The 22,990-nt window shown below is 44.7% G+C and overlaps 2 protein-coding genes across 3 annotated transcripts; one reads left to right on the forward strand and one right to left on the reverse strand.

Annotated features, from left to right (window-relative positions):
• mfsd2b (MFSD2 lysolipid transporter B, sphingolipid) lies at positions 1-18,025 on the forward strand. Its single transcript, XM_076755926.1, has 15 exons — positions 1-331; positions 890-1,248; positions 5,420-5,545; positions 5,646-5,770; positions 9,422-9,545; positions 11,292-11,370; positions 11,506-11,687; positions 13,054-13,144; positions 13,685-13,806; positions 14,328-14,411; positions 14,614-14,697; positions 14,905-15,014; positions 16,284-16,427; positions 16,651-16,827; positions 17,658-18,025. Exons 2-15 carry the CDS (start codon positions 907-909, stop codon positions 17,704-17,706), a joined length of 1,839 nt encoding a protein of 612 aa, XP_076612041.1. The 5' UTR covers positions 1-331; positions 890-906; the 3' UTR covers positions 17,707-18,025.
• Positions 18,026-18,075: 50 nt separating this feature from the next.
• Positions 18,076-22,977, reverse strand: wdcp (WD repeat and coiled coil containing). 2 transcript variants are annotated; one of them, XM_076755924.1, is made up of 5 exons: positions 22,839-22,977; positions 22,248-22,461; positions 20,149-22,087; positions 19,667-19,787; positions 18,076-19,138 (listed from the first exon to the last, which is right to left on the reverse strand). In XM_076755924.1, exons 3-5 carry the CDS (start codon positions 22,066-22,068, stop codon positions 18,945-18,947), a joined length of 2,235 nt encoding a protein of 744 aa, XP_076612039.1. In that variant the 5' UTR covers positions 22,069-22,087; positions 22,248-22,461; positions 22,839-22,977; the 3' UTR covers positions 18,076-18,944. The 2 variants fall into 2 exon arrangements, with proteins under 2 accessions (XP_076612039.1, XP_076612040.1); XM_076755925.1 differs by lacking the exon at positions 22,248-22,461 and having other exon boundaries at positions 22,839-22,954.
• Between the last annotated feature and the right edge of the window lie 13 nt (positions 22,978-22,990).

Consider the following 22,990-nt stretch of genomic DNA (forward strand, 5'->3'; position numbering starts at 1 on the left):
GGTGTCATCGCTGTGCCTTTCCATCCAAAACACACATTGCTGGTGTCAGACCATCGCCTGCCATAATCCCCTCACAGATGCGCACACATGCATAGCCTACACACACAGCAGCCGTGTGTGTCATACAGCGCCACGGCCGCTGCAGGGCGCAGCCCCGTCACTGCAGACTGACAGCACAGAGAGTGGAGACGCGCAGACCATCTCCATCCTCCGCAGTCCCCTTCTCATCCAGCCCGTCTGACTGACTGGCCGACCACCGCACCGACCAAACTAACAAAATAACTGAGCGACTGACCGCTGACAGCACCGGCTGCTTTTCCACCAACACGGGGTAAGATGCTGTTGTGTTTCTCCCATTAAAATAAAATATGCTTCAAGGTTTCTGTCAAGTGTGCAGAGGGCTTGTTTATGGATGCACTTACAGTAATAGTAAGATGAGTGCAGGCAGCACACTCCTGCACGGGACAGCGTCGCATTTTGCGCCCGTGTTTCTCAACCACAGCCAGCTGTGCAAGCTGTCACAGCAGATGAGAGCACCCTGAATGACATTTGACTTTCAGTAGGTTATATATTAGAAAAGGTTTCTTAAGGTGTGTGTGAGTGTGAGCAGGTGTGTTTGTGATTTTGTCTGTGTGTGTGTGTATGTGTGTGTGATTTCTTGTTGCATCTGTATTCATGCGCTCTTGTGCATTGTCCCATTTTTGTGTGCTTTTCTGCATGTATCCAAAGACCAAGTCTTTGTCTGTGCTCATATATGTGTTTTTGTGTCTGCATTCTTGTGCCTGTGTTGCATTACATGCTTGTCATTGAGTGTGAGCGTGTGTGTGTTTTGCATATGTGTGTGGCACCGCCTGTCTGACTTTGCCCTTCCCTCCTGGCCTCATTCCAGAGCACAACAGCATGTGAATGGCGGCAGAAGGCGGCAGAGTTGTCACAGAGGAGCAGGAGGAGCTCCCAACCTCTGGAGTCGTCACTCACGTGCACCACACGCACACCCGGAGTCAGAGCCACATCCAGTTTCACCCTCTGACACACACCACCCAGTGGCAGGCTCCTCGTACTCTGGCTCACACGAGGAGTCACAGTCACACTCACTTCAACACTCCCTCACACACACAGTCGCAGAAGTACGCCTGTCGGCTCACACACAGCCTCTCAGCCATGACCAAGGGAGAGAGGGGAGCGCAGGGCTCTGCAGGGAAGCTCATCAAGCCTACTGAACCACTCTTCCCCAAAACTCCTCAGCAGGTAAGATCACCTATTTTTGGTACTTCATTTGTGTTGTTCTTCAAGTTGTTACCAGCTGTAATGCCAGTATTTGAAATCACATCACACTGTGGTCCCCTTGTTTGGACCCTTATAGCCAGGCAGTAAATGTGAGTGAAATTCTCAAACTCATCTGGAGGGTTTGTGGCTCAGCTTGGTTGTGAGTGATTTCACATGATTGGATAGAGAGGGGGAAAAAGATGGAAAGTGTCATCTCTTTAGTTTGTGTATCTGTTTGTGATTAATCAGCTGCATTGTCTTCCTGTGAACTGTAATCCCCCAGATGGAAGATTCAGTGCCTGGAAGTTGATTGTTTTCATTTGAGGAAGGTTGTTCCCATTGACGGGATGAACTGCTGGATGATTGCTTTCTTTTGTTTGATGCCGACAATATCAGTGGTGATGAAGACTGTTGTAATCACAGCCATAATAGGAAACAAGACAGTGGATGGACAGTAGAAAGGGCTGGCTTGCTCAGGTTTTGCAAACACCAGAAGACCAAGTTTACTTTCAAGTCCCTTTTTTCTGTTTTATCTTATCTTATTTAGCTTTATGAGAGCTACATTGGCAATGGCCATTTGAGTACTAGAAGATCAGAAGTGTAGTAAGCAAGCCTCTTGCCAGAGTGTGTTTGTATTTGTGTGTCAATGGAAGTGCGAGAAGCTGTGTTTTCGGGCTGATGCTGCCACTGTAAAAGCAAGGAAATGAAAGACAGGCAAAAAAAAGAGTTTACATGGTGTATTGCCCCTTTATTATGGTAGATACCATATTATACAGACAGTGTTTCGGTTACTGTCATAATGCAATACCATGGAGGTTAGTCACTCATTTTCTGTTTTGCTACACTGGCTCAGGGTGCCCTGAAACTGCATTACATCACCAATCTAACCAGTTCAGCAACTGCCTCATCTGTGCCAAACCTCTGTCTAATGTACAGTGTTTTTTTATTTATTTATTTTGACTCACTGGAGACATATTTGACACCTTTACAGCATATAAATAACCGCAGGTTTCCCTGGAAATTTTTCTGATGTGAAAACTGAAACATAAGTTCCTCTGCTGCCTTAAAAATGGGAGTTAAATGAAATAAACAAGAACAATTTGTTTATTCAGTGAGCTACTGTAATGTAAAACCAACTGAGTTAATAAAAGTTTAATAAACCTTCAAGGTTCAGTCTGTAACTGTTTAGATACCAGAACAGATTTTGAGTGGGAATGTAATAAAAAAGTCAAACTTTTCCCAAAAAACATTACAAGAGGAAAAGTTGTTGTATCTATGAAAACTAATGCAGATTTTTAGGAAATTGCTTTAAATTTTATATGAAATTTGTATGGAAACTTGGCTTTTTCCTCAGTGTTATGAGTCCGGCTTTATTTGCCACAAAGACCTCAAAGCTGTAGCTGCTCATGTTGGTGCCACTTTAGGACCAGAGCGGGTATAAAGTAAGGACTGACGTGAACACTCACTTTCACTGAGGTTAGCACTGTTTTCATTGATATCAAAGGAAACAACCATGACGTAAGATGTGTATGACAGTATTAAAGCATATCCTTACATTTATATATTATATTATCTATATTTATAATATTTTACATTAATACTAAAATTAGTTGAGTCCACTAAATCTCTGCAATTAAATTGTAGGTTTGAGAAATGTCAAATAAGGATGCCCAAGTGGGACATAATAGATGAAAGAGGTTTCTCCCTTTATGAATGAACGTACATGATGGATCCATACTCAGGAAACTACCACAGTAAAGTCCACATGAAGAGCCTCCAGGTCCATCACAAAGGTTCAGATGCGTAACTCTGATGTTACTCCATCTCTGCCATCGCTGACATAATCCACTTTTCTTTTCTTTTCATACTCATAATCCATAATCTGCATTGACGGCACAAAGCTGCTGTTTCAACTGTTACAAATATGTGACCCTGATACTCAGAACTGTCAGAAAATCCCTCAGCGAAAAACATTTAAACTGCTTCATGGATCAAATTGTACAAGTTTAATTTTCAGTACGCCAACATTCAATGTACATTTTATTTGAAGAGTATATCTTAGCTGGCTCAAGAGTTTATATCCTCCCTCTCTTTGCACTAGAATTATCTTCAGTACTGATTTAAATTACTTGCGGCACAGTTCATGCATTTTAAATTGTTTCCCCTCTCACGGTTAAGGATTCATTAACTTCAGAGATTAGTCTTATCTGTCCTTGTCCCTTATTTGTTGACAGTCTGAACTTTGCAGATGCTCCCTTTACTCTGAGCCTGCGTTTCTGTACATGAGCTGTATGTGTGTGTGTTGAGTTGTGTGTATGTGGTATTGTTTGTGAATCCAGACAACAGTAGAGGGGATATCCTGTTTATCTTCTTTGATGATAACAACTCAGTAATGAAAGTTTGAGTGTAGGACTTTGGAGGGGAAGAAAAAGAGAGAGAGAGAGAGAGAGAGAGAGCAGTGCTGGGAGCGCAGAGTATTTTTGCACATCATCAGTTCAGCAGCATTCTCCAGACACCAAAGACTTTAATTTTTCTCTCCAATTAGGGGTAATTGCAGTGAGAGTGGAAGAAGAGAGAGTTTTGAAGTTGGAACCGCCGCGCAGCCTTTACTTACCTCTGACCCGCTTGTCTTGCAATTGAATAATTACACCCCTCCCTCTTGGTAATTGTCGTTCTCGAAGCCCTCCATGTTTTGATGGGGCGAAAAACGGAGGAAGAGAAAACGTGAGTCGGATAATAACAGTGTGTCGGCCGCGGCTGTGGTTTCTTTGGTGATTTCCTTCTTTCATAAAGCTCTGAGGGGAGTAGCTGTAGGCCATGCCTGGGCCACTGGATGTGGAGTGACACTGTGTGTGTGTGTGTGTGTGTGTGTGTGTGTGTGTGTGTGTGTGTGTGTGTGTGTCTGACACCAAAGGTTACACAGAAGGGAGGTACAGGCAAAGGTTGAGATGTGTGCACAGCCTCGGAGACAGTCGTAAATATCGGGCTCCCTAGACTGTGGTGTCTCGTCTTATTCATGTGTGAAGATGAAAGTTTGCCCTTTTTGCTGTGCGCACACACACACACACAACAAACACACACACTCACACACACAGGCAGAGTCACGTGCCTCATGGTTTTAGCAGAGCACGGATGACTCTGGGTTCTCCAGGCTCAGCGTCTGCACAGATAGACCACAATGCAAACAGTCGGCAGGGGGTCTCCTTCTGATCCTCTTATTTTGCACACATGCACACTTACACATAATTGAACCATGAGCATCTCTCTTGCCTCCTACCTGACATTTAAAGAGATGAAAATACAGGAAGACTGATGATTGGAGGTTGTAGCTGGGGGACAATCTGTGTGTTTGTAAGGGAGTGGAGCTCATGAGAAAACAGATATATCAGCGTGTACACATCTTCCGCATACATCACAGCTAATGCAGTGTGATGTGGGAGTGCTTCAGCAACTACTGCATTTTTCTGTACATTCCTCTGAATCATTGAATCGTTGCGACATTAAGAAGAGGAAGGCATGTTATTTTAGAAGAACCTGAAATAGAATTCCAAAGGATTCAGACGGTGGATGACTACAGGATTCACTATTTGTTAGTCATAAATCTGTCCTCATGGCCTAATTTATGTGAGAGCGACACACCTTACTTCACTGTGGCGTGTCTGGGAAGTAGTCTAAAGTTTAGGTAGGCATTTGTGAAAATAAATAGCTGCACTTTTAATGCTAAAATGAAAAAAGAAAGTTTAAAATACTGTATGCACTTCCACTGAGTCTATTGGTCATTTGTTGTTAATGGTGTAATAGTGTAGCTTACCAGCAAACAAAATGACACATTCTTGATGTAACTCCTGACGTCCTGTCCTGGAAATGAGTGTGATGAAAACATAAGCAATAAATGCATGCATGCACTTTATGCCCGTGAGTGCAGAACCATTTTGGCAGCAGTTACCTCAAAGTTACTTTCAACTTCAGCAGTCATATTGTGTGTTTTGTGTCAGCAAAGCTTTTATTTCCATTGCCATTTGGAACGAGAGGCTTCATCAGAATGTTTGCAGCGGAGAAAAGTTCATTTGCTCATTAGCAGCCTGACCCACAATAGCGGCATTATCTTATTAACTTTTATTCCCATCCTCCATTGTCACCTTTGTCTTCACAGACTGAGTTGAGCCACAAGTTGTCGTTATGCAGTAAGCTGTGTTTCGCCATTGGCGGCGCGCCCAAAGAGGTGGCTGCCAGTGCCACAGCCTTCTTCCTGCAAATCTACCTGCTTGATATCGCTCAGGTAACGTGTTTGAGAAAGTGTGTGTAACTCCCATGTATAAATAAGAGTTTTGTGCCTGAATGGGTTTTTAATGCCAGTCTGTCCCTGCTCCGCTCTGCAGATCAACGCCTTCCAGGCCTCCATGGTGCTGTTCGTTGGTAAAGCCTGGGGTGCAGTGACTGACCCTGTTGTGGGTTTCTTCATTACAAAGAGCAGATGGACCAAGATTGGCAGACTCATGCCCTGGTGAGCTCCCTGCTCTCCATCAGTGTTATTTATTTCTTTTCATTTCTGTTATTCCCACATTTCTGCAGCAGCAGTGAAAAAAAAAACATCTGATTGCCGACAAATAGCAATAAGACAGTAATCCAGGGAAGGACTATAATTGCCTTGACTCAAAAGAAAATGATGAGAAATTATGAACTAATAACCAGATTCAGTGAACAAGTGAGATTAATTCAGATAATTATATTGTTTGATTGTGATGCAGCCTTTAAGACCAGAAAAGAATGAGATTTAATCAGCATACTGAACAATATCTAGCCTCACTTTCCCTTTTTGGCATGTTGCTCAGCTCTACTCTCACATTATCCAAAGACCCAATGAAAATGAGATGTATGTTTGTTTATCTAAGCTTGCGAACTTGGGTGAAATAATCCTCCTTTAACACACAGCAAAGTGCGACTGTTGACATACAGACACACTTGCGTTAAAGACTGTAATTTGTTGACAGATTCTGAAACTCGCTCCTGCTCTCTCAGGCATAATTATGGCGGCGACATCATGCTAATGTTTGTGCTAAATCTAAACAACAACAACAACAACAACAACAACAACAAGCCGTGTGCTCCAGTTTCGGGTGGTTTTGAGATACTTCTCAGACATCTCACCTGATGACTGAGCTGAATAAACAGACATTGCGCATTAATTATACAACTCCCGTCGCTCCCTCTGATGAGTTCTACATACTGTGTGCTTCAAGGGCGTCGCTGCTTTTTTCTTCTGATGCCGTAGACAAGGAAGTTCATCCGCATTCTTTTCTAAATTATATGTCACCGTGCTGCCTGGTGACATTTTATTACATTTATGTAACACATCATTTCACATTTGGGCATCATCCAGCTTTCTTTGTCTGCAAGATATTGCTCACCATATCATGGCCTTTAAATCTGACTTCATGGCTCTATAATTCTAGATTATATAAAGATAATACCACCATCTCTGTAAATCGCCATTTTCAAAAATGATTTTATCAGGGGATGTGCGTGTTTATGCAGTCTTTTGAACATTCGAGCGTGACACTTGCTGTAATTACACATCCAGTTTCTAATGCCTACTGCATTATAAACCATAGATTACACACAGGCTGACAGTGCTGGAGGGGGACCAAGTCCACTGTGGCCAGCCAGCCGCGCTCAATACCAGACAGATGCTGATGGCTGTTAAATCAGCTTTGATTACTCCCGGGAAGCTGTAGGTGTGTGTGTGTGTGTGTGTGTGTGTGTGTATGTGTGCTTTTGCTCGTGTGTGTGTCCACGTGAATACTTTGTGTGGTAAATGTGGGCATTTTAAAGTGTGTTCATGCGTATTTGTGATGAGATCGCAAGACACTCCCTCAGTTTTCACCCTGTTTGGAAAGTCCCCTCTGCCCATCCAGCAGGAAGTGTTTTTCCCCCTCTGGCTGTCACATCCACAGCCAGACATGGAGTGATGTCTATCTTTGTCCTGAGTTCTTTAGGATGGGGTCATTTGGTCCAAAATGCCCGCTCGGGTGCTGCCCTGTTTATTATTTTGTGATTGTACTGATGGACAATCCCAGTGGCAAGTAGAGCATTTTCCCTCATAGAAGATAGAAAAAGACATGGTGAGGGTATGTCAGTGGTGGAAGAAGTAGCAATCCAACAACGTTAAAATACTCCGTTACACGTAAAATGCTGCAATTTACCGAAAGTAAAAAAAACAACTTGGCACCTTTGACTGATAAATCATCAGAAAGTGGCATTTTCCTCTTGCAGCTGGTCCAGATGTGGCTTTCTTTAACTACTTCATATACAGTTAGGTAGTCTGGTCCAGTGGTTCCCAACCTAAGGGTCTAGCCCCCTCAAATGATCACAAGATAAATGCGAGGGATCAGGGGATCATTAATAGTGTAAGAAAGAAGAACAGTTGTGCTAATCAGGTTTGTATTCATTTTGGGGGGTTAGGGTCAGAGTTCTCTAATCTTTGCTTTTTTGTAAAATATTGGATAATTTTCCTCTATGAGCAGTGAGCTAACTGAAACCATCTGAAAAGCTCAGAGGAGAAATCACTTTGGTGTAATGTTTAACCACCCATAGACATTTGAGACCTGTGACGAGGGGCCCCCACAAGGCTTTTTTTTTTTGCAAGGGGTCACAAGCCAAAAAGGTTGGGAGCCACTGCTTTTATCTTTAACATCAGATCGTGTTTCAAGCGATCATCGTACGGAGCAGCTGTGAAATATGTAGAGGATTAAATACAGTATTTCCCTCTGAAAGGTGGTGGAGTGCCAGTGCAAAGTAAAAGAAAGAAAATACTCAAATATCAAAATTGCACCTAAGCACAGCACTTGAGTAAAAGCACTAACTTACTATCCACTACTGTCACATATAAACACCACTGAACCCAAAATTAACCAAGAATGCATGCTCTCACCCACCGGACCACTTCTAAATCCCCTCTGTTCCTCTGCACATCATCTAATTAACATGCTGCAAGTGTCCCGAACAAGTCAGAGAGGAGAAGACTGCACGTGTCAGCCTACTACCAACCTGCTCTGCTTTAATTAAGACTGTGCAAATTACTGGGACAGGTGTGAACGTGTATTCATGCATGCCTGATGTGTGAGAAAATATGCGTGTGTGTTTGCGCATGTGCCTGTGTTGCCTCTCCCTGAGCACAGTCATCTTGCAGGAACATTCTAACTGTCCCATTCACCGACCCCGGGGCCCTTTCATCGCTCCCATGACCAAGCGGTCAATACTGCAGCACCAGCGTTGTCAGCCGCCTTTGTTTAAGCAAACAATCAGGAGGAGAGTGAGGTGGGCGGGCTGGACGATGCTAGAAATGACCATTCCCGTGCTCTCTCTACCTCTTTCTCCCACTTTCTCTCTTTATAATTCCTGGTGTAGAGCAGGCCAGAGGTCAGAACCTCTGCAGGTTTTGTCACAGTCACCAAAATCCCCTCAGCGCGTTTTTCTACCTGGAGATCTGCTGGTATTATAGCTGCTCCAGGCTCTAGACCGCATGACAAGCCAACTCCATTTGCTCTTTAAAGGAAAAGAAGAAGAGGGCGGAGGATATATTGACGTTTGCAGACGAGTCAGTCTTAATCATCCATAATCTGCCCTTTTTTGGCTTCATTTTGAAACACACAGCTGTTCACTTTAACCATAATCACACATGCCAGTTGTTTACTTTTGAATTATACATGGCCCACATACTGTAAAGTTCTGAGAAAAGCACAACACAGCAGAATTCCTTCATGCTGCACTTGCTTGAGTGTTTATTGCATATTCATGTATTTGTGTGTGAGCGTGTGCAGATCTTTAAATGCTATGTGGCTTTGAAATATTGTGGTATTTCCCTGCTTCCCTCCCAGGACAGATTCCTATCATGCTTACACAGGCATAATCATTTAGCAGTCATCTGAGCCTCACAGTAATCTGCCAGAAATATGGCCTGATTTTAACACTGCACTGCTATTAAGTTACATAACACAACCACTGTCATGCCTCCTCTAACAGCTTATGACGGCTGTTTGGAGATAGCTTTGATTGTCCGAAATTCTAAGATGTAAATAGGATAATTCATTACTTTCCTGAAAATGAAATAAAACGTTTTGTTCCCTGTCTCACCTGACATATGTCTGTTCTTCAGGATGGTGGGCTGCACTCCCTTCCTGGTGGTCTCCTACTTCTACCTCTGGTTTGTTCCTCCTTTCATCAGCGGGAGGTTCATCTGGTACCTAGGCTTCTACTGCCTCTACCAAACCCTCATCACTGTAAGTATGTGTGCTCTTTCGGGGGTGCATTTGATGTTTAAGAAATCTGAAATGGCATGCGCACGCCTCAGATAACTCGACTCACATGCAGCGCAAGAGAGACGTCAAATGGGAAACAGGAGATAAAAGCTCTGGTTGATGCAGCTCGTAGTCTACGGACGAGGCGTTACATAACATATAGATAAAATGTAGCAAACATTGTAAATAACACAGTTTCAAGTGGATATGATTACAGTCATCTCACGCCAGGCTCCGACAGCTCAGAGTGGGATTTACTCTTTGATTTGTGAGACGTGCAGCAGATTAGAGCCCAGAGCTCTTAGATACCTCACCTCAAAGGGGAAGTGAAGTTATTTAGGTTGCCTTTTGTTATTATGGTCCAGACCATTCATCTCTCTCCCTCTCTGCTCTGCTCTGCTCTGGGGTAACCCATATAACATGTGCTACAGAGCGTGTAGACCACTGCGGCCACACTGCGGCGAGCTGTAATGGCATGTCATTCTAACTACTTGATAAGTATACGGTCAGTCCTGCCAGGAACCTCTTGCTGGGTAAATGCTGGTTACCACTTTTAGCCTTCCTTCATTGTCTCTGGATGTGTGTTTGTGTGAAGTTAGGTGGGAACGGCCAGCTGTTATCTTTCAGAGGGTCACAGTCTGTAAACAGAGGTTGGGATGCAGTACGTCATCTGTTTCTGTAATCAACTAATAAGGGGTTTCTATGAGATTTCTCAGTGCTCACGTCCATCTGAAGCATACAGTTAAGCAGGTTCAGACCTATAAATGTTTGCATCCAGTAAAGGCCCCATAAATGACATGCTGTATAGAACCAATGGCTGAAAAAAATGCTTTCACGGCCGCGTTTATTTTTGTCATGGCCATGAATGCTCGTTTGGCCGCAGTGCTGACTGGGCCCTTGTGTAAATTACAAAGTGAAGCAGCCCATGGTTTGCTTGCCTATTCTCTGGGAGAGGTGGTGAGGAAGGAGAAAACAGAGTTGAGGTTGGCCAACATGGAAACTGCAGAGATTGCTTTTGATATATATGTTGCATTTTCGCCGGAACATGCAGATAAAAGACGTCTAAAGATATCTTGGGTGTTCCCGTTCGATTGTGAGTCAATTAAATGTTATATGCTTACATGAGTGTAAAGAAATGCTCGCGGCTCTCTGAGCCTGTATTTAAGCACAATGGTGCTTTCACGACAGCATGCTAACATGACATGTTGACCATCTTTGTTTAGCATGATAGCATGCTAACATTTTCTTACAGCCATAAACAGAAAGTACAGCTGCAGCTGATGGGAACATCCAGCATTGAGCATTTAGTATTGGACAAATTTCAGCCTGATGGTGGCATTAGATGAAAAGCTAAAGGATCATTAAAGTCATTAGAATTAACCTTGAAGGGAACACGAATATGTGTGCCAAATATCACGGCTATCCATTCAGAAGTTGTTGAGATGTATCAATTCAAACCACAAGTGTCCACCTCAGGTGATCACCAAAGCCATTAAAGGTGCATCATGTGGGGAACCATGCATGTCTGTACAACATTTCAAGGCAATCCATTGAATAGCTGCTACATTTTGGCCAGCTAGGACCATGTTGCTGGCGTGGCTAAAAATGATTGTCTTTCTCCAACCTTATGAGTGACTGTGTGACTGCGAGGCTGCTGTTGTGTCAGACTTGTGTGTGTGTATTTATTTTTCACTCAAACCGTGACTGTGTCTTTCCGCTCCGTTGCAGTGCTTCCACGTGCCTTATTCTGCTCTCACCATGTTCCTGAGCACAGAGCAGAAGGAGAGAGACTCAGCCACTGCCTACCGTAAGTCTTTTAACAGGCAAAACGCAGTTATTAAAGCCTGCAAAGCTGAATTCATCATCAGCAGCAGCATTTCAGATGAAGAATTGTGAATTAGTACTGGAACTGATAGCTGGATCTTCACTTGTATGCTGGCAGGTATGACGATGGAGGTGCTGGGGACGCTTGTGGGCGCCGCCATCCAGGGCCAGATTGTGGCCAGCGCTCACACTCTGAAGCACTGTCCGACTCACAACATGTCTGCCGGTTACCTTGGCAACAGCAGCGGGGCGGAGATCGTGAAGAGCCTGGTGCGCTCCCAGGACTACCTGTCACACTCTGTAAGTGTCACCGTGCCAGGCCAGTAGCCCAGGTGTGCTCGAAGTAGGCCACAGAGTTGGTTTGAAAATAACTTGGGCTGTCATCAGTGTTCTCACTTAACTTGGAGCTGCAATGTGTGCTCAAGGCGGTTTACTTTTGCTAAATATCAGAGGTCAAAAAAAGCAGAGCTGAATGAAAAGGAGGATTGTTCGAAATTGAGTCCATATTTGCGGACTGTCTACATGTTCTGACATCCAAAATGGCCTCGTGTTTTAACCCACGCAGCCCTCAGAATTGAAAGGAGACGCCACTGTTTGATATCTGAACCCGACATCCTCAGCCAGCTCCCCTCTCGTGACCACAAAGGGGGTTCCTCCCTCACATCAGGCTCCAAACTGTGGCCCCCACATCGAGGGGTCTCCACAGTCTGTAAGTCATTAGGCCTATTTATATCTCACCCAGAGCATTTGAAGGCACCCCAGATTCAATATGTTGGAAATATTAGTCTTTTACTTCAAGGTGGCTGCAGCTGAACTTCAAGTTAGAGGAAAGGGAATGTGATAGGATGCATTCATATCCACATTTCAGTTTGCAGAGCTGTGAATAAACACGGCTGCTGCTGTGAATCCATCATGGGGCTTTTTGTGAAGATGAAACAAGCCAGAGTCCAAACTGTCCTACGCTGGATTTTGGTTGCACCGCAGCTATTTGGGCTTCAAATGGTTCTTTTCCAATGGATTTTGGTTGAACCCTATCGGGGCTACCCACTCACCACGCCAAACCCTCTGCAGCCACCCGCTGAATTCCTCTGCGGTCGCTGGTGGCGGTGGCACACCGTCTGGGCAAACCAGGTCTGCCCTCGGAAACAGGGAGTGTTTTGATGTGCATAAATAATAATGGTGCGCTGGGCTGAGCCACATGGAAAAATAGCAAACAAACAGAGGTTGTTTAAGGCAGAGCAGTTCCTGTCGGGGTGCGACATTAAACGGTCAAGACTGTATTTTAGGAGGTCTATCTGCTTGAGGTTTCTCCCTATTTATGCTTGTATTTGTACAGTGAAATGTGCAAGGCAGAGTTTCCAGTTTAAAGTGATGTGAAAAACAACAGAAAACATCGCAGGCGACAGATCATGCACTGAGGAGTGCTGTAATGGGAATGATTGAAAAGCAAACAACATAAATGAGTAAAAACAAACAAAAAAAAACACCTTCTGTGATCATTTGTTTCCAAAATGGACGTGCAGCATGTTGAAATGAAGCATTTCAATTTTTTAGGGAACATTATGAATTAAAGATTGAGGAAAGGCTCAGAATAGACTGGATTGTGCTGGTGGTGTAAGAAGAGATGGATTGATGGAGGCAATGTGTTTGTTCTTTCTCTCTGCAGAAGGAGGTGTACATGATAGCTGCTGGTGTTATAGGAGGAGTGTTTCTCATCTGCACCGTGGTGATGTTCCTGGGAGTCAAAGAGAGAGATGGTGAGACTTTTCTCCTGAGGTTTGAGGGCCATAGTGCCGCCGACAAAAAATTAATCGACAATTAATTAATATTTCAAGGGGGCACGAACGCCAATTTAATGCATAAAGTTCACTTTGCTTGTCACGCAGTGATTTCAGTGGTTCCAGCTTTCCAGAGTTTGAAAAAATAACCCTGATGATGTCATCTGGGTTGTTTCAGATTGGGCTTGACCCTTAGAATTTTTAACAAAAAGCCTGCATTACAAACTGGTGGTGTCAAATTGACTGCTCTTTTTTTTTTTTTTTTTAACCTGTCTCTTGAGAGTCGCCCAAATTTATTACAATTATTAAGTACAATACTGACTGCAACTGAATTTAATTCAACCTTCAGAGGTTTCTGTCTAAGCTGGCTAAGACCTCTGTGCAGACCTAGGTGCACCTCCACTGCAATGCAGGGGCAGTTGCAGGATCCCCAGTGAGCTAATCCATCGCCTTTCTCTCACTGCATGTTATTCGATCCGCTGCACGCTCATATTCTTATTCCACATGTAACCGTTTCAGATCCGTATGCCCCAAGGACAGAGAAGCAGATCCCATTCTATAAGGGCTTCATCCTGGTGATGAGACACGGGCCGTACCTCACTCTAACCGCCGCATTCCTCTTCATCACTGTCGCCATTCAGGTAAATGCAAATTTATTTATGAAGCACTTCTCAGACATGACACTCAGCGTTCCAGTAAATGGATCCGGTCCTGGATCCTGACAGTGTGGAAGAATCGCTGGCGCTCAATGTTGATTTGATCAGTGCAGAAGAGCACTTACTGAAAGCTCATGGTTTAAAGCATGTTGTAAATCTCAGGACTATTGAGTGATACCGGCGCAGCGTCGTCTCACTGTTGGTCTGTCACATGTAGGCCGATGCTTCAGCTTTGGCACCTCGGGCTTAGGCTGATTAAATTATTGCAGACTTTCCAACTTCTGCATCGGATCTATTTCTGTATTTTTTCACCCTCTCATCTCAGAGGAGGTGTCAGTTGTCATCCATGTGAGGCCGGAGTGGGAATAAATCACTGCGAAACACCGTCAGCAGCTTCTCCAGTCACTTCGCTTGGCACTCAGCGCGGCAAGCAGAGTGCTGAGCGACAGTGCTGAGTAGACAAGACAAGGCTGACCATCTGAATGCTTGATCTCTGATTTCTGCAGCTGGTACAGAGCAACTTTGTCCTCTTCTGCACTTACGCCGCCGACCTGAGGGACCACTTCCAGAACATTGTGCTGACCATCCTGGTGAGTGCAGCTTTTATCACGGCTTCACCTCACAAGTTACCAGAGATGTAACATATGACCTGTCTCTAGAAAAACACTACATGCATCATCACTTTTTAAGAGGGCACTTTCCCTTCAGACTTACTTCAGTAGTGTCCTATTCAGAACAAGTCTCTTCACACGCAGTATGCCTCATGTGTTCTCTGCTTGCATGTTTACCCAGGTTTCTGCAGTGATAAGCATCCCGTTGTGGCAATGGTTTCTGCAGAGGTTTGGGAAGAAGACGGCGGCTTTTTGCGGCATCACAGTGAGTGTACTGTTTTTATTTTGGTTAGGGTTAGGGTTAGGAGCAGCTTTAAACGTGGAGCATTACATTTTGATGTTTGGGCCATCTTGTGGACAAAGTTGGGAATGCAGCACCCTTGTCTCAAACACCAAAACAAGTGAATTTTTTTTTTTTTTTTACATGAGTACATGAGTTTTAAGACTTTTATGACTCGTTCCCTCTATCTAGTGGATCATGCCCTTCACCTTGATGCTGGTCTTCATCCCCAATGTTGTGGTGGCCTACGTCGTGGCTGTCTCCTCTGGACTCAGCGTGGCTGCCTCGCTCCTGCTGCCATGGTAAGACTTCAGAGCAGAGGCGTAAGCATTCTCTATGGGCCCGTCCCCAAATCCACCAGCTCAGTCCCCTCTTCCCCTCAAGGCTGATTTTTCCATCACATACAGGATTTCTATACTTATTTACATTCAAAACACCAGATCGGGGGAAAAAAAATGGTTTAAATATTTGAGCTGAATCACCGACCACCGACACATCCTTAAAACTGCAAAGATCTATTATGAGATCAGATGAATAAAGAGTTTCTTCTTCTTCTTCTTCTTCTTCTTCTTCTTCTTCTCTGATGCTCCAGTTTCCTCTCACAGTTCAAAAACAGGCAGACTAGGTAGACTGGAGACTCTGTGTTGCCTGCTGATATTTATACATGAGTCTGAGAGTTTGTGTTGATACTATTTGGGACTGTCCAGGGCGTCTCCTGACCATCAGTCAAATTTACATTTGGAGAGCCCCCCACCCCACCCCATTAGCATTAAAAGAACATACATTTATATCCTTCAAATATCAAAAATCCACTAATCCTCTGACATTGTTTTTATAGTTGCAGTCCTGCTATCTGTCTGTGTGTGCAGGGGCTGTGCTGCTCATGTTGGTTCCCTTTGATTTGATATCAAAGTGGCATTAGTCCAACCATGATAGTGCGCCAAGATGCTGTTAGTGGTAACTTGGCGCCGAGAGGGCCCGGTCCAGTCAGCTGGGTCATGTAACGGTCGTGAAAGTGATGTCATTTTTATGAATTAGAGGCGGCGTCTGCTATAAATCTTGTATACCATCACAGAGCTAATACAACGCCAGACGCAAAGCAGTTTCCTTCTCCATGTCTGTTTGCCGGTTGTTTCTATGGCTGGCTCCGGTCCTCACTCATCTCTTGTCCCCTCCCTCAAACCCCAAATTACAGGGGCCTCCCATGGGGGCATGTTTACTTTGGAAGGGGACGATTGTTTATCCTGTATGTGGTCCGAGGCCAGTGGTACCGCCCGCGGCTCATCATCTAATCGTGTTATTAGCTCTGTAATTTTAGCCCCACTGGTTTATCAGAGCGCTATAAGTAGACCTCACATCATCAGCTCCCACCATCTTGAGTGGTTGTATAAGATGATTAAAGTAAGAGCGTGAGGGAGGTCTTAGGCACACATCAGCTGAAAATTTTGCCATGTTGTAAAATGATGTTAAGCATTAAAGACAAAGGATGCACGCTCACAAAATCCTGCAAAAAAACCAAAACAAAACCAACAGATTGTGTTCAACTGTGTTTGCTTGTGTGTGCCGTTCAGGTCGATGCTGCCAGATGTGGTGGATGACTTCAGACTGGCCAATCCCTACTCTAAAGGTCATGAAGCCATCTTCTACTCGTTCTACGTGTTTTTCACCAAGTTTGCTGCTGGAATCTCCCTGGGAGTGTCCACCCTCTGTCTGGAGTAAGTCTGCATTACTATGACACATGCACCACTCATTTACATGCTCTATGATGCTCAGAACCTGCACTTAAGGTGTCACAATACCTTGCAAAAGTGCATTAACCCCAGACCTGATTTCTGATTCATCATCATGCCGAGTTTGCTCATTTGCAGTTCCGCAGCGTCGGGCTGGATGTCGCTTTCCTGTAACCTGTGTCTAAGTGGGATGTTTGTGTGTGTGTAGATTTGCAGGGTATGACACCGGCGCCTGCAAGCAGCCTGCTCCTGTAGTGTACACCCTGAAGCTGCTGATTGGTGCTGCCCCAGTGGCCTTCATTGTTACAGGGTTAATGATCCTACTGCTCTATCCCATCAGCGAGGACATACGGCTCAGAAATAAACTCTGCCTGGATGAGCTACGGTGAGTAGAAATCATAAATGTGCACCTGAGGAAAAAACTTTGAGTCTTTAAAGGGGAAGTCCTCCAACTGAACACATTAGGTTCGATTCACTCGTCACGAGGAGCACTGCTCAGCCTGTAAAGACAGTTGCACAGTGTCTAATGACAGATTCCAGTGAGTTGCATTGTGGGAGCTGGAGGATCCAGTGTTTTTGGAGCTTGACCCATCCTAGAGAATAAAAATCAGGCTGCTCAGATATCGTATTGAAACCTTTGTAAAGGAGATGTCATCAAATAAAAATATAAAAAGTGATTTCTAGAATTTTTACACCTTGACATAAATATTACATCAAGTCCTGCATTCAAATTTTTACCTGAGCACAAGGACAGAAGTATTATGAGCAAAATGTACTCAGTGTCAAGAGTAAAAAAAAAACTCATTGTGTAGAATGTTTCTTGTTAGTGATACATTATTATATTATTGGATTATTCTTCTTGAAATGTTAACATGTGAGAGGTACTTAAATATGGTATTTGGTCAAGTTGAAGCTAACTAGTTCATTTATTGTTGAATACTTTCATCTATAGCAATGCATCATCATCATTTATAGTGATCATCTGTTGTGTCTGTAGAATCGTCATCTAATAACTGTAGCTGTTAGATCAATGCATCAGAGTAAAAAGTATTTGCCTCTGAGATGTAGTGGAGTACAAGTATGAAGTGGAAATATTCAAGTAAAATCCAAGAACCTCAAAATCACACTCATGTACAGCACTTGTGTAAATGTACTTACTAATTTTCAACTACTATTATTAACTTAAGACATGATTGATACTGATGTGTCCCACAGGAAACAAAGCATCAGCTCCAGAACTATGGAAGACTTGAGTAACCCGTGACCTGGACTTTGAGTGGAGTGAATTCCTGAAGCCACGTATTCCAGCGACCCAGCTGGAAAGTTGTTCATTAGTGTATATTACACTGATAAATAGTTCAATTGTTTTAATGTAAACATTTTTGTTTCATTTTCACATGTACTGTACAGTCATCTTGGATATATGAATATATAATAAGATTACCTAATTTATATAAATGAATGTATACCATTATTTGCTGTGTTTAGCTCTACAACACTGTTATTTATTTATGATATATGATTACTGAGGGTTGATGATATGAAATGAATAAATGTTGTAGAGGTTGTTTGGTAGACCAGATAAACGTGTTGTGTTTCTTTGCTGATGGAAAATAAGTAACACACAGAGGAGTGAACGCTAGATATGCAAATTTAATATTCAAAAAGCTACAAGATCTCAGTTTTAACATTTACTTTTACACTCATTTGGTCTTCTATGGAGCTCTGAGGGACACTGTGCAGCAAAGACTTGGAGGTTTCCATTGAGTCTTGCCCCCTCTACTGGTCAGTTGTGTTACTGAGCTTGGTAACATTATAACTGCAGCAGAAGAAGTGCTTTAGCTGTGCTCTCATCAACACTTTAGATGTCCCCAGGGGGTTGTATAACACAGTTAACTTAGACTTTTAAGTGAGACTATTCAGCATAAAAGTGCTAATTCAGAAATTTAATGGGTAAAAACTGGAGTCCATACACCTCATTTCCATCAGTGTGGGTATTTCTGCAGCGCTTCGTTAATAACGAGTAAAGCTCAAAACAAAACATTTACATAATGCATACGCCTCTATGGGTTCTTGTAGCAGGACATCAGAACAGCTGAAAACAGGTCTCTAACATCCCTAAAACACACTCAAAGCTGGAGAGTGCCTTGGCACTACAATTGGTGTCCTTCTTGAATGAAGGACCTCAACCTCAAGACTTCAACAACTGCACTGCATTCTGGAGACAACAAAAGAAAAAACATGGCTCTGTGTTTCTTTCAGGTAAGCTTCCACTTCAAAGCAGCAACATGTAAACATCACATTGAACAGGCAGCCCTTTTCAAATCCCTACTGTTACTCAGTGCAAAAATAAAATGACATATAACTCTTGTTATCTGCATAAGTGAGGTTCTGCATGTTCATGCCACGTCCATTCTGCCGTGCATACTTGGATCAAGTCAAATATAATATTAAATATTAAAAGTAACAAGGGTCCATGAATTGAGGAGTGTTGAAGCGGCACTATACGGAGGCCTCTGTGGTTGTGTTGGGGTTTTGGCTGGGGGCCGGACTGGACGGGCAGGAGTTCTCTGGACTCCCAGGAGTCCGCAGGGTCGTTTTCCGCTTCCCGTTCCGCACTGTGAGCTCCTCTTTGGGCTTGAACGTGAGAGGCACGAAGCCGTCTGCATCTGCCACAAGCACAACCCACAATGGGCCTGGAAAAAAAAACACAGCGTTATGGGCCAAGCGTGGGTTTCTTTACAACCAATTTCTGCTTAATTATCGAATGCTAAATGTATTTTGTGATAGCTGTGACTCTCTGCTGTGTCTTTGCTACAGCAACAAAACACTATGTACATTAAATAGTACTAAGCTGCTTTTGTTTAAAACCGTGTAATCTGGCCTAGGCTTTTAATCACTTCTAATTATAGCTTATGCATGTTGACAGGAGAACAATGCTAGAACGTGTTGCCGAAGAGTGTACAATAAAATACGAGGTTCTTTATCAACTGCAATGTCCGGGTCTGAATTCTGGGAGACTTGAAGGTGTAAAAAAGTTCAACTCGGACAACACATCTGATGACTTCCAGGTGTCCTCACGAGGGAAGCCCATCACACAAGCTTGTTAAAAATACTGACCGGGGTGGAGACTCTCCTAAGAGGCCTACGAGGAGTTTCCTCAAAGCAGTTTTAGTGCATTAACCCTGAACAGCCCAGAGGGTTTTAAGACAGGCTGCACGTACCGTACATCATCTCCACGATAGTCAGGTTAAAGAGGTCTTGGAGGGCACGTAGACACAGCTTCCCGTCACACAGCAACACCGGCCTCCGCTCATCGATGAACACATTTTCTGATAACTGCTTCTGCAAAAGCACAAAGGACGACGGAGTCAAGAAAAGAGAAACAGTCGCCTGCAGGACTCAATCAAACAAATCCAGCTAAACACTCTCAGCACAGTCAGTATCCTGATCTGATATCTGATCATTAAATACGCCGTGCTCGGATTTCTTCGTGTTGAACACATTAAATGATTCCAGGGATTTCGGCTGCCTTATCCTCAAAGTGAAAATTGCAGCTGATTATGTTGTTTAAGCCTCTCACGCAAAAGCGGCTCATGACAGAGATTGTTAAAAGAAAGGGATTCTCCTCGACTCCAGCTCGGGTCGTTATCCCTGCGCAGTCGGTTACAAACACACAGAGAAAATGTGGCGATTAAAACCGTACCTGGCACGTCACGTTGACATACGGGGGTTCACAGGCTTTAGGGTAGACACTCAGGGCCTTCTTGCCATTCTGGGTAGAATCTCTGATTTCGGTCAGGCACTGCTGTACATCGGCGAAGCGAGTAAAAAGCCTCTCCATGTTGTGAACGAGCTGCTCGAGCGCGCGCTCCTTGGCGGGGCCCGGTGTCTTTTCGGGCATCGGCAGCGTCGGCTCTGTGTGAAGTTTGTCCGATGGCTCGAGGCGAGGGGAGCTGGCCCGGCTGGAGTCTCTGCTGGCCTGGCTGGCCACCGCCAGGCTGGACATGCGGCTGATGTGGTCCATATCGAAATTCTCCACCGTAATGGAGGAGGCACTAGACAGGCCTCTGTCGGACGCTCGGTCGCACAAGTCCACGGAGCTGGCGACGGGGCTGGGCTCGCCGCTCCTCACCTCCTCCACCAGCCTGCGTCTGTTGCCCGGTGAACGAATTACTCCCCCACCAGGCAACACCAAGTCCTTTATCCCTGGGCGCTCCCTGTCATCCTTGGATAGGTGCTCGGAGTGCCTCCTAATCCCTGCGCAGAAATTAGAGGTGGACTCGTGGTTGTGAGCAGAGGGGGATGGTGTGATAGGAGTCTCTCCATCATACATCAACTCTTTGGCTAAGAGACGGAGGATATATTTATCTGTGTTCGATGATGGAAGGAAGGCAGGGTCGATGGACTTCTGCCTGCCCACCATCAGCAGAAGCATCTTGTCATTGAGGAAGCAAACTCCTTTGGGCCTCTCGTTCGTCTGCAGGGAGATCTGCTGAATGTTTGGCATGGCAGAGGCTGTGATGCAGTACACAAGCACCATGTTGCAGGTGTTGGAGGCCACTGCAACTGTGGAGCCACGAGGGTCAAAGGCCACGATGTCTGGAACCAAAATCCCCGGGATGCTGACTTTGCGGGTGGTTGTGACTTTCCGCTCATAGGTGACCAGGATGAGGTGAGAGGAGTCCTGGCCGGAGCCTGTCATGGTGTCCCGACGCCGCAGGTGAATGAGGGGGCTGGGGTCGGAGCGACGGTGCCTCGCCAAGAGGTGGGTGAGGTCTAGAGGGCCTGAGCTGGGGATGTAGGACCTCTCCGATTCAAACGATCTTCTTCGTGAGTCGAGAGGGCTGTCGTCATCTGACATGAGCACATGCGAGCCGTGGCCCTGCAGGGACTCGGCTTCCGTCGGCACGTCGAAGGCTATGCCTGCATTCAGCCCGCAGATTTTATCCAGAGGCAGCTCTGTCGCCACGGCTATTTGAGCCTCCCCCGTGGCTTCGATGGCACAGATGTAGCCTCCCACATCAAAGATGGGGCAGAAGGAGCAGGCCACCAAGCTCTTCTGGATGTCATTCCAGATGTAAGAGTGAAGAGCGCTGCCTATAGCCACCACCAGGCGCGTGCCATCCTTAGTCCAGCATGCACAGTGGATAAGTCCACTGCCTCTGATGTCTGCTTTGGTTCTCCTGTTGTCCACCCTGACAGAAAACAGCACAGACGTGTCTCTCTTGGTCAACACAGCGAGAATGTCCAGTTTGGGATGCCACACACAGCCTTGGGAGAGCAAAGGGAAAGGCTCACTCATCTCACAGGTCTGCGTGCACAGCAGCTTGTTCTGCTCGAGGGCACTGAGCTGCAGTTGCCACACGGTAACATGTTTCTTGTGCTGAACGGCCAGCAGTGCAGGGGAGTCAGAGCAGCAGAGCGGGCCCCAGAAGAGCCCGAAGACATGCTCAAACTGCCCGATGACGTTGGTGTCCCCGAACTTAACCTCCCCATTGATGAAGTACAGAGCTGTCAGGCAGACCTGCTTGCCGTCCGTCCATGCTATCCCGTGCACAGGGTGGATGGCCTGGTGCAGCGTGTTGAGACCCGTCCTAAGCAGCTTTGCCTTACCCAGATCCATCCCGGCCAGTATGAAGGAGCTTGTTCGGAGAGAAAAAGAAAAAAAAAATACGACTCAGATGGTGAACATTGGTGACAGAGACGTGTATCTGATCTGAATGGGTCCTGCACACAAGTAGCTATTGCTACCTATGCAGATTAAGAATAGCAAAAGCCTCTCTCGTGTCTCCTTCCAAGTACCTGCCTTAATCCCCTCTGCCTGAGCTGAGGCTGCGGTGACGAACACTTATAGCTGCTTACACCTCCATGACCTGAACAACATACAGGCCCTGTTAGGACCTCAGGGCATTAACAATAGTATGTGTTGAGTAGGAGACGATCATCACAGCATTTACTGTTTAGATCCCGTGAAACCTGTGAAACTGCCATGATCCTTTTCAGATGGTATTCCACACTATGTGACAAAGTGAGACAAAGAAAGTGGATTTAAATTAGACGTGTGAGTTACTTAAGTATCATTCACAGCTGACAATTTGAATACATGAGCACATTGACTTGACTATTTGAGCTAAACCAGAGGAGAGGTTGTAAAAAATAGATATATAGATACAGGAAATAAGAGTACGACCTTATTGAGGAGAGGTTATATCATATGTGTGGTTAAAATGAGAAAATGAGAACAAACTTAGCCGCCACGATGAGACGTGGAAGTTTTCAAACTCACACTCAACAGAATTCATCACATGTATTTTGTTATCCTTTATACGTAGCAAACTAACCAATTATTAGCAGGAAAATAGACACGATTTTGAAATTTTACTGGACGCATACCTTGTAATATTAAAGGCATCTCATGTACAACCCGTGTGACACGGTGAAAGTGGCATTTCCATCTATTAATTCACGTTTTGCCGGTGAAATGTATCTCCAGCGTTCATTTCTATTTGACTCGGAAGCAAAAACGACTGACAGACTCGGTGCAT

Source organism: Chaetodon auriga, chromosome 18 (genome assembly GCF_051107435.1).
Source record: "Chaetodon auriga isolate fChaAug3 chromosome 18, fChaAug3.hap1, whole genome shotgun sequence".
In the NCBI taxonomy this organism is placed as follows: domain Eukaryota; kingdom Metazoa; phylum Chordata; class Actinopteri; order Chaetodontiformes; family Chaetodontidae; genus Chaetodon; species Chaetodon auriga.

Excerpts from the sequence above, each read along its gene's own strand:
- mfsd2b (XM_076755926.1), top strand. The coding sequence starts at position 907 with ATGGCGGCAGAAGGCGGCAGAGTTGTCACAGAGGAGCAGGAGGAGCTC. Across the intron at positions 14,412-14,613 it reads ACATTGTGCTGACCATCCTG|GTTTCTGCAGTGATAAGCAT; the intron begins GTGAGTGCAGCT and ends ATGTTTACCCAG. Across the intron at positions 15,015-16,283 it reads GCCTCGCTCCTGCTGCCATG|GTCGATGCTGCCAGATGTGG; the intron begins GTAAGACTTCAG and ends TGTGCCGTTCAG.
- wdcp (XM_076755924.1), bottom strand. The coding sequence starts at position 22,068 with ATGGATCTGGGTAAGGCAAAGCTGCTTAGGACGGGTCTCAACACGCTG. Across the intron at positions 19,788-20,148 it reads ATGTCAACGTGACGTGCCAG|AAGCAGTTATCAGAAAATGT; the intron begins GTACGGTTTTAA and ends GTGCTTTTGCAG. Across the intron at positions 19,139-19,666 it reads TATCGTGGAGATGATGTACG|GCCCATTGTGGGTTGTGCTT; the intron begins GTACGTGCAGCC and ends TTTTTTTTCCAG.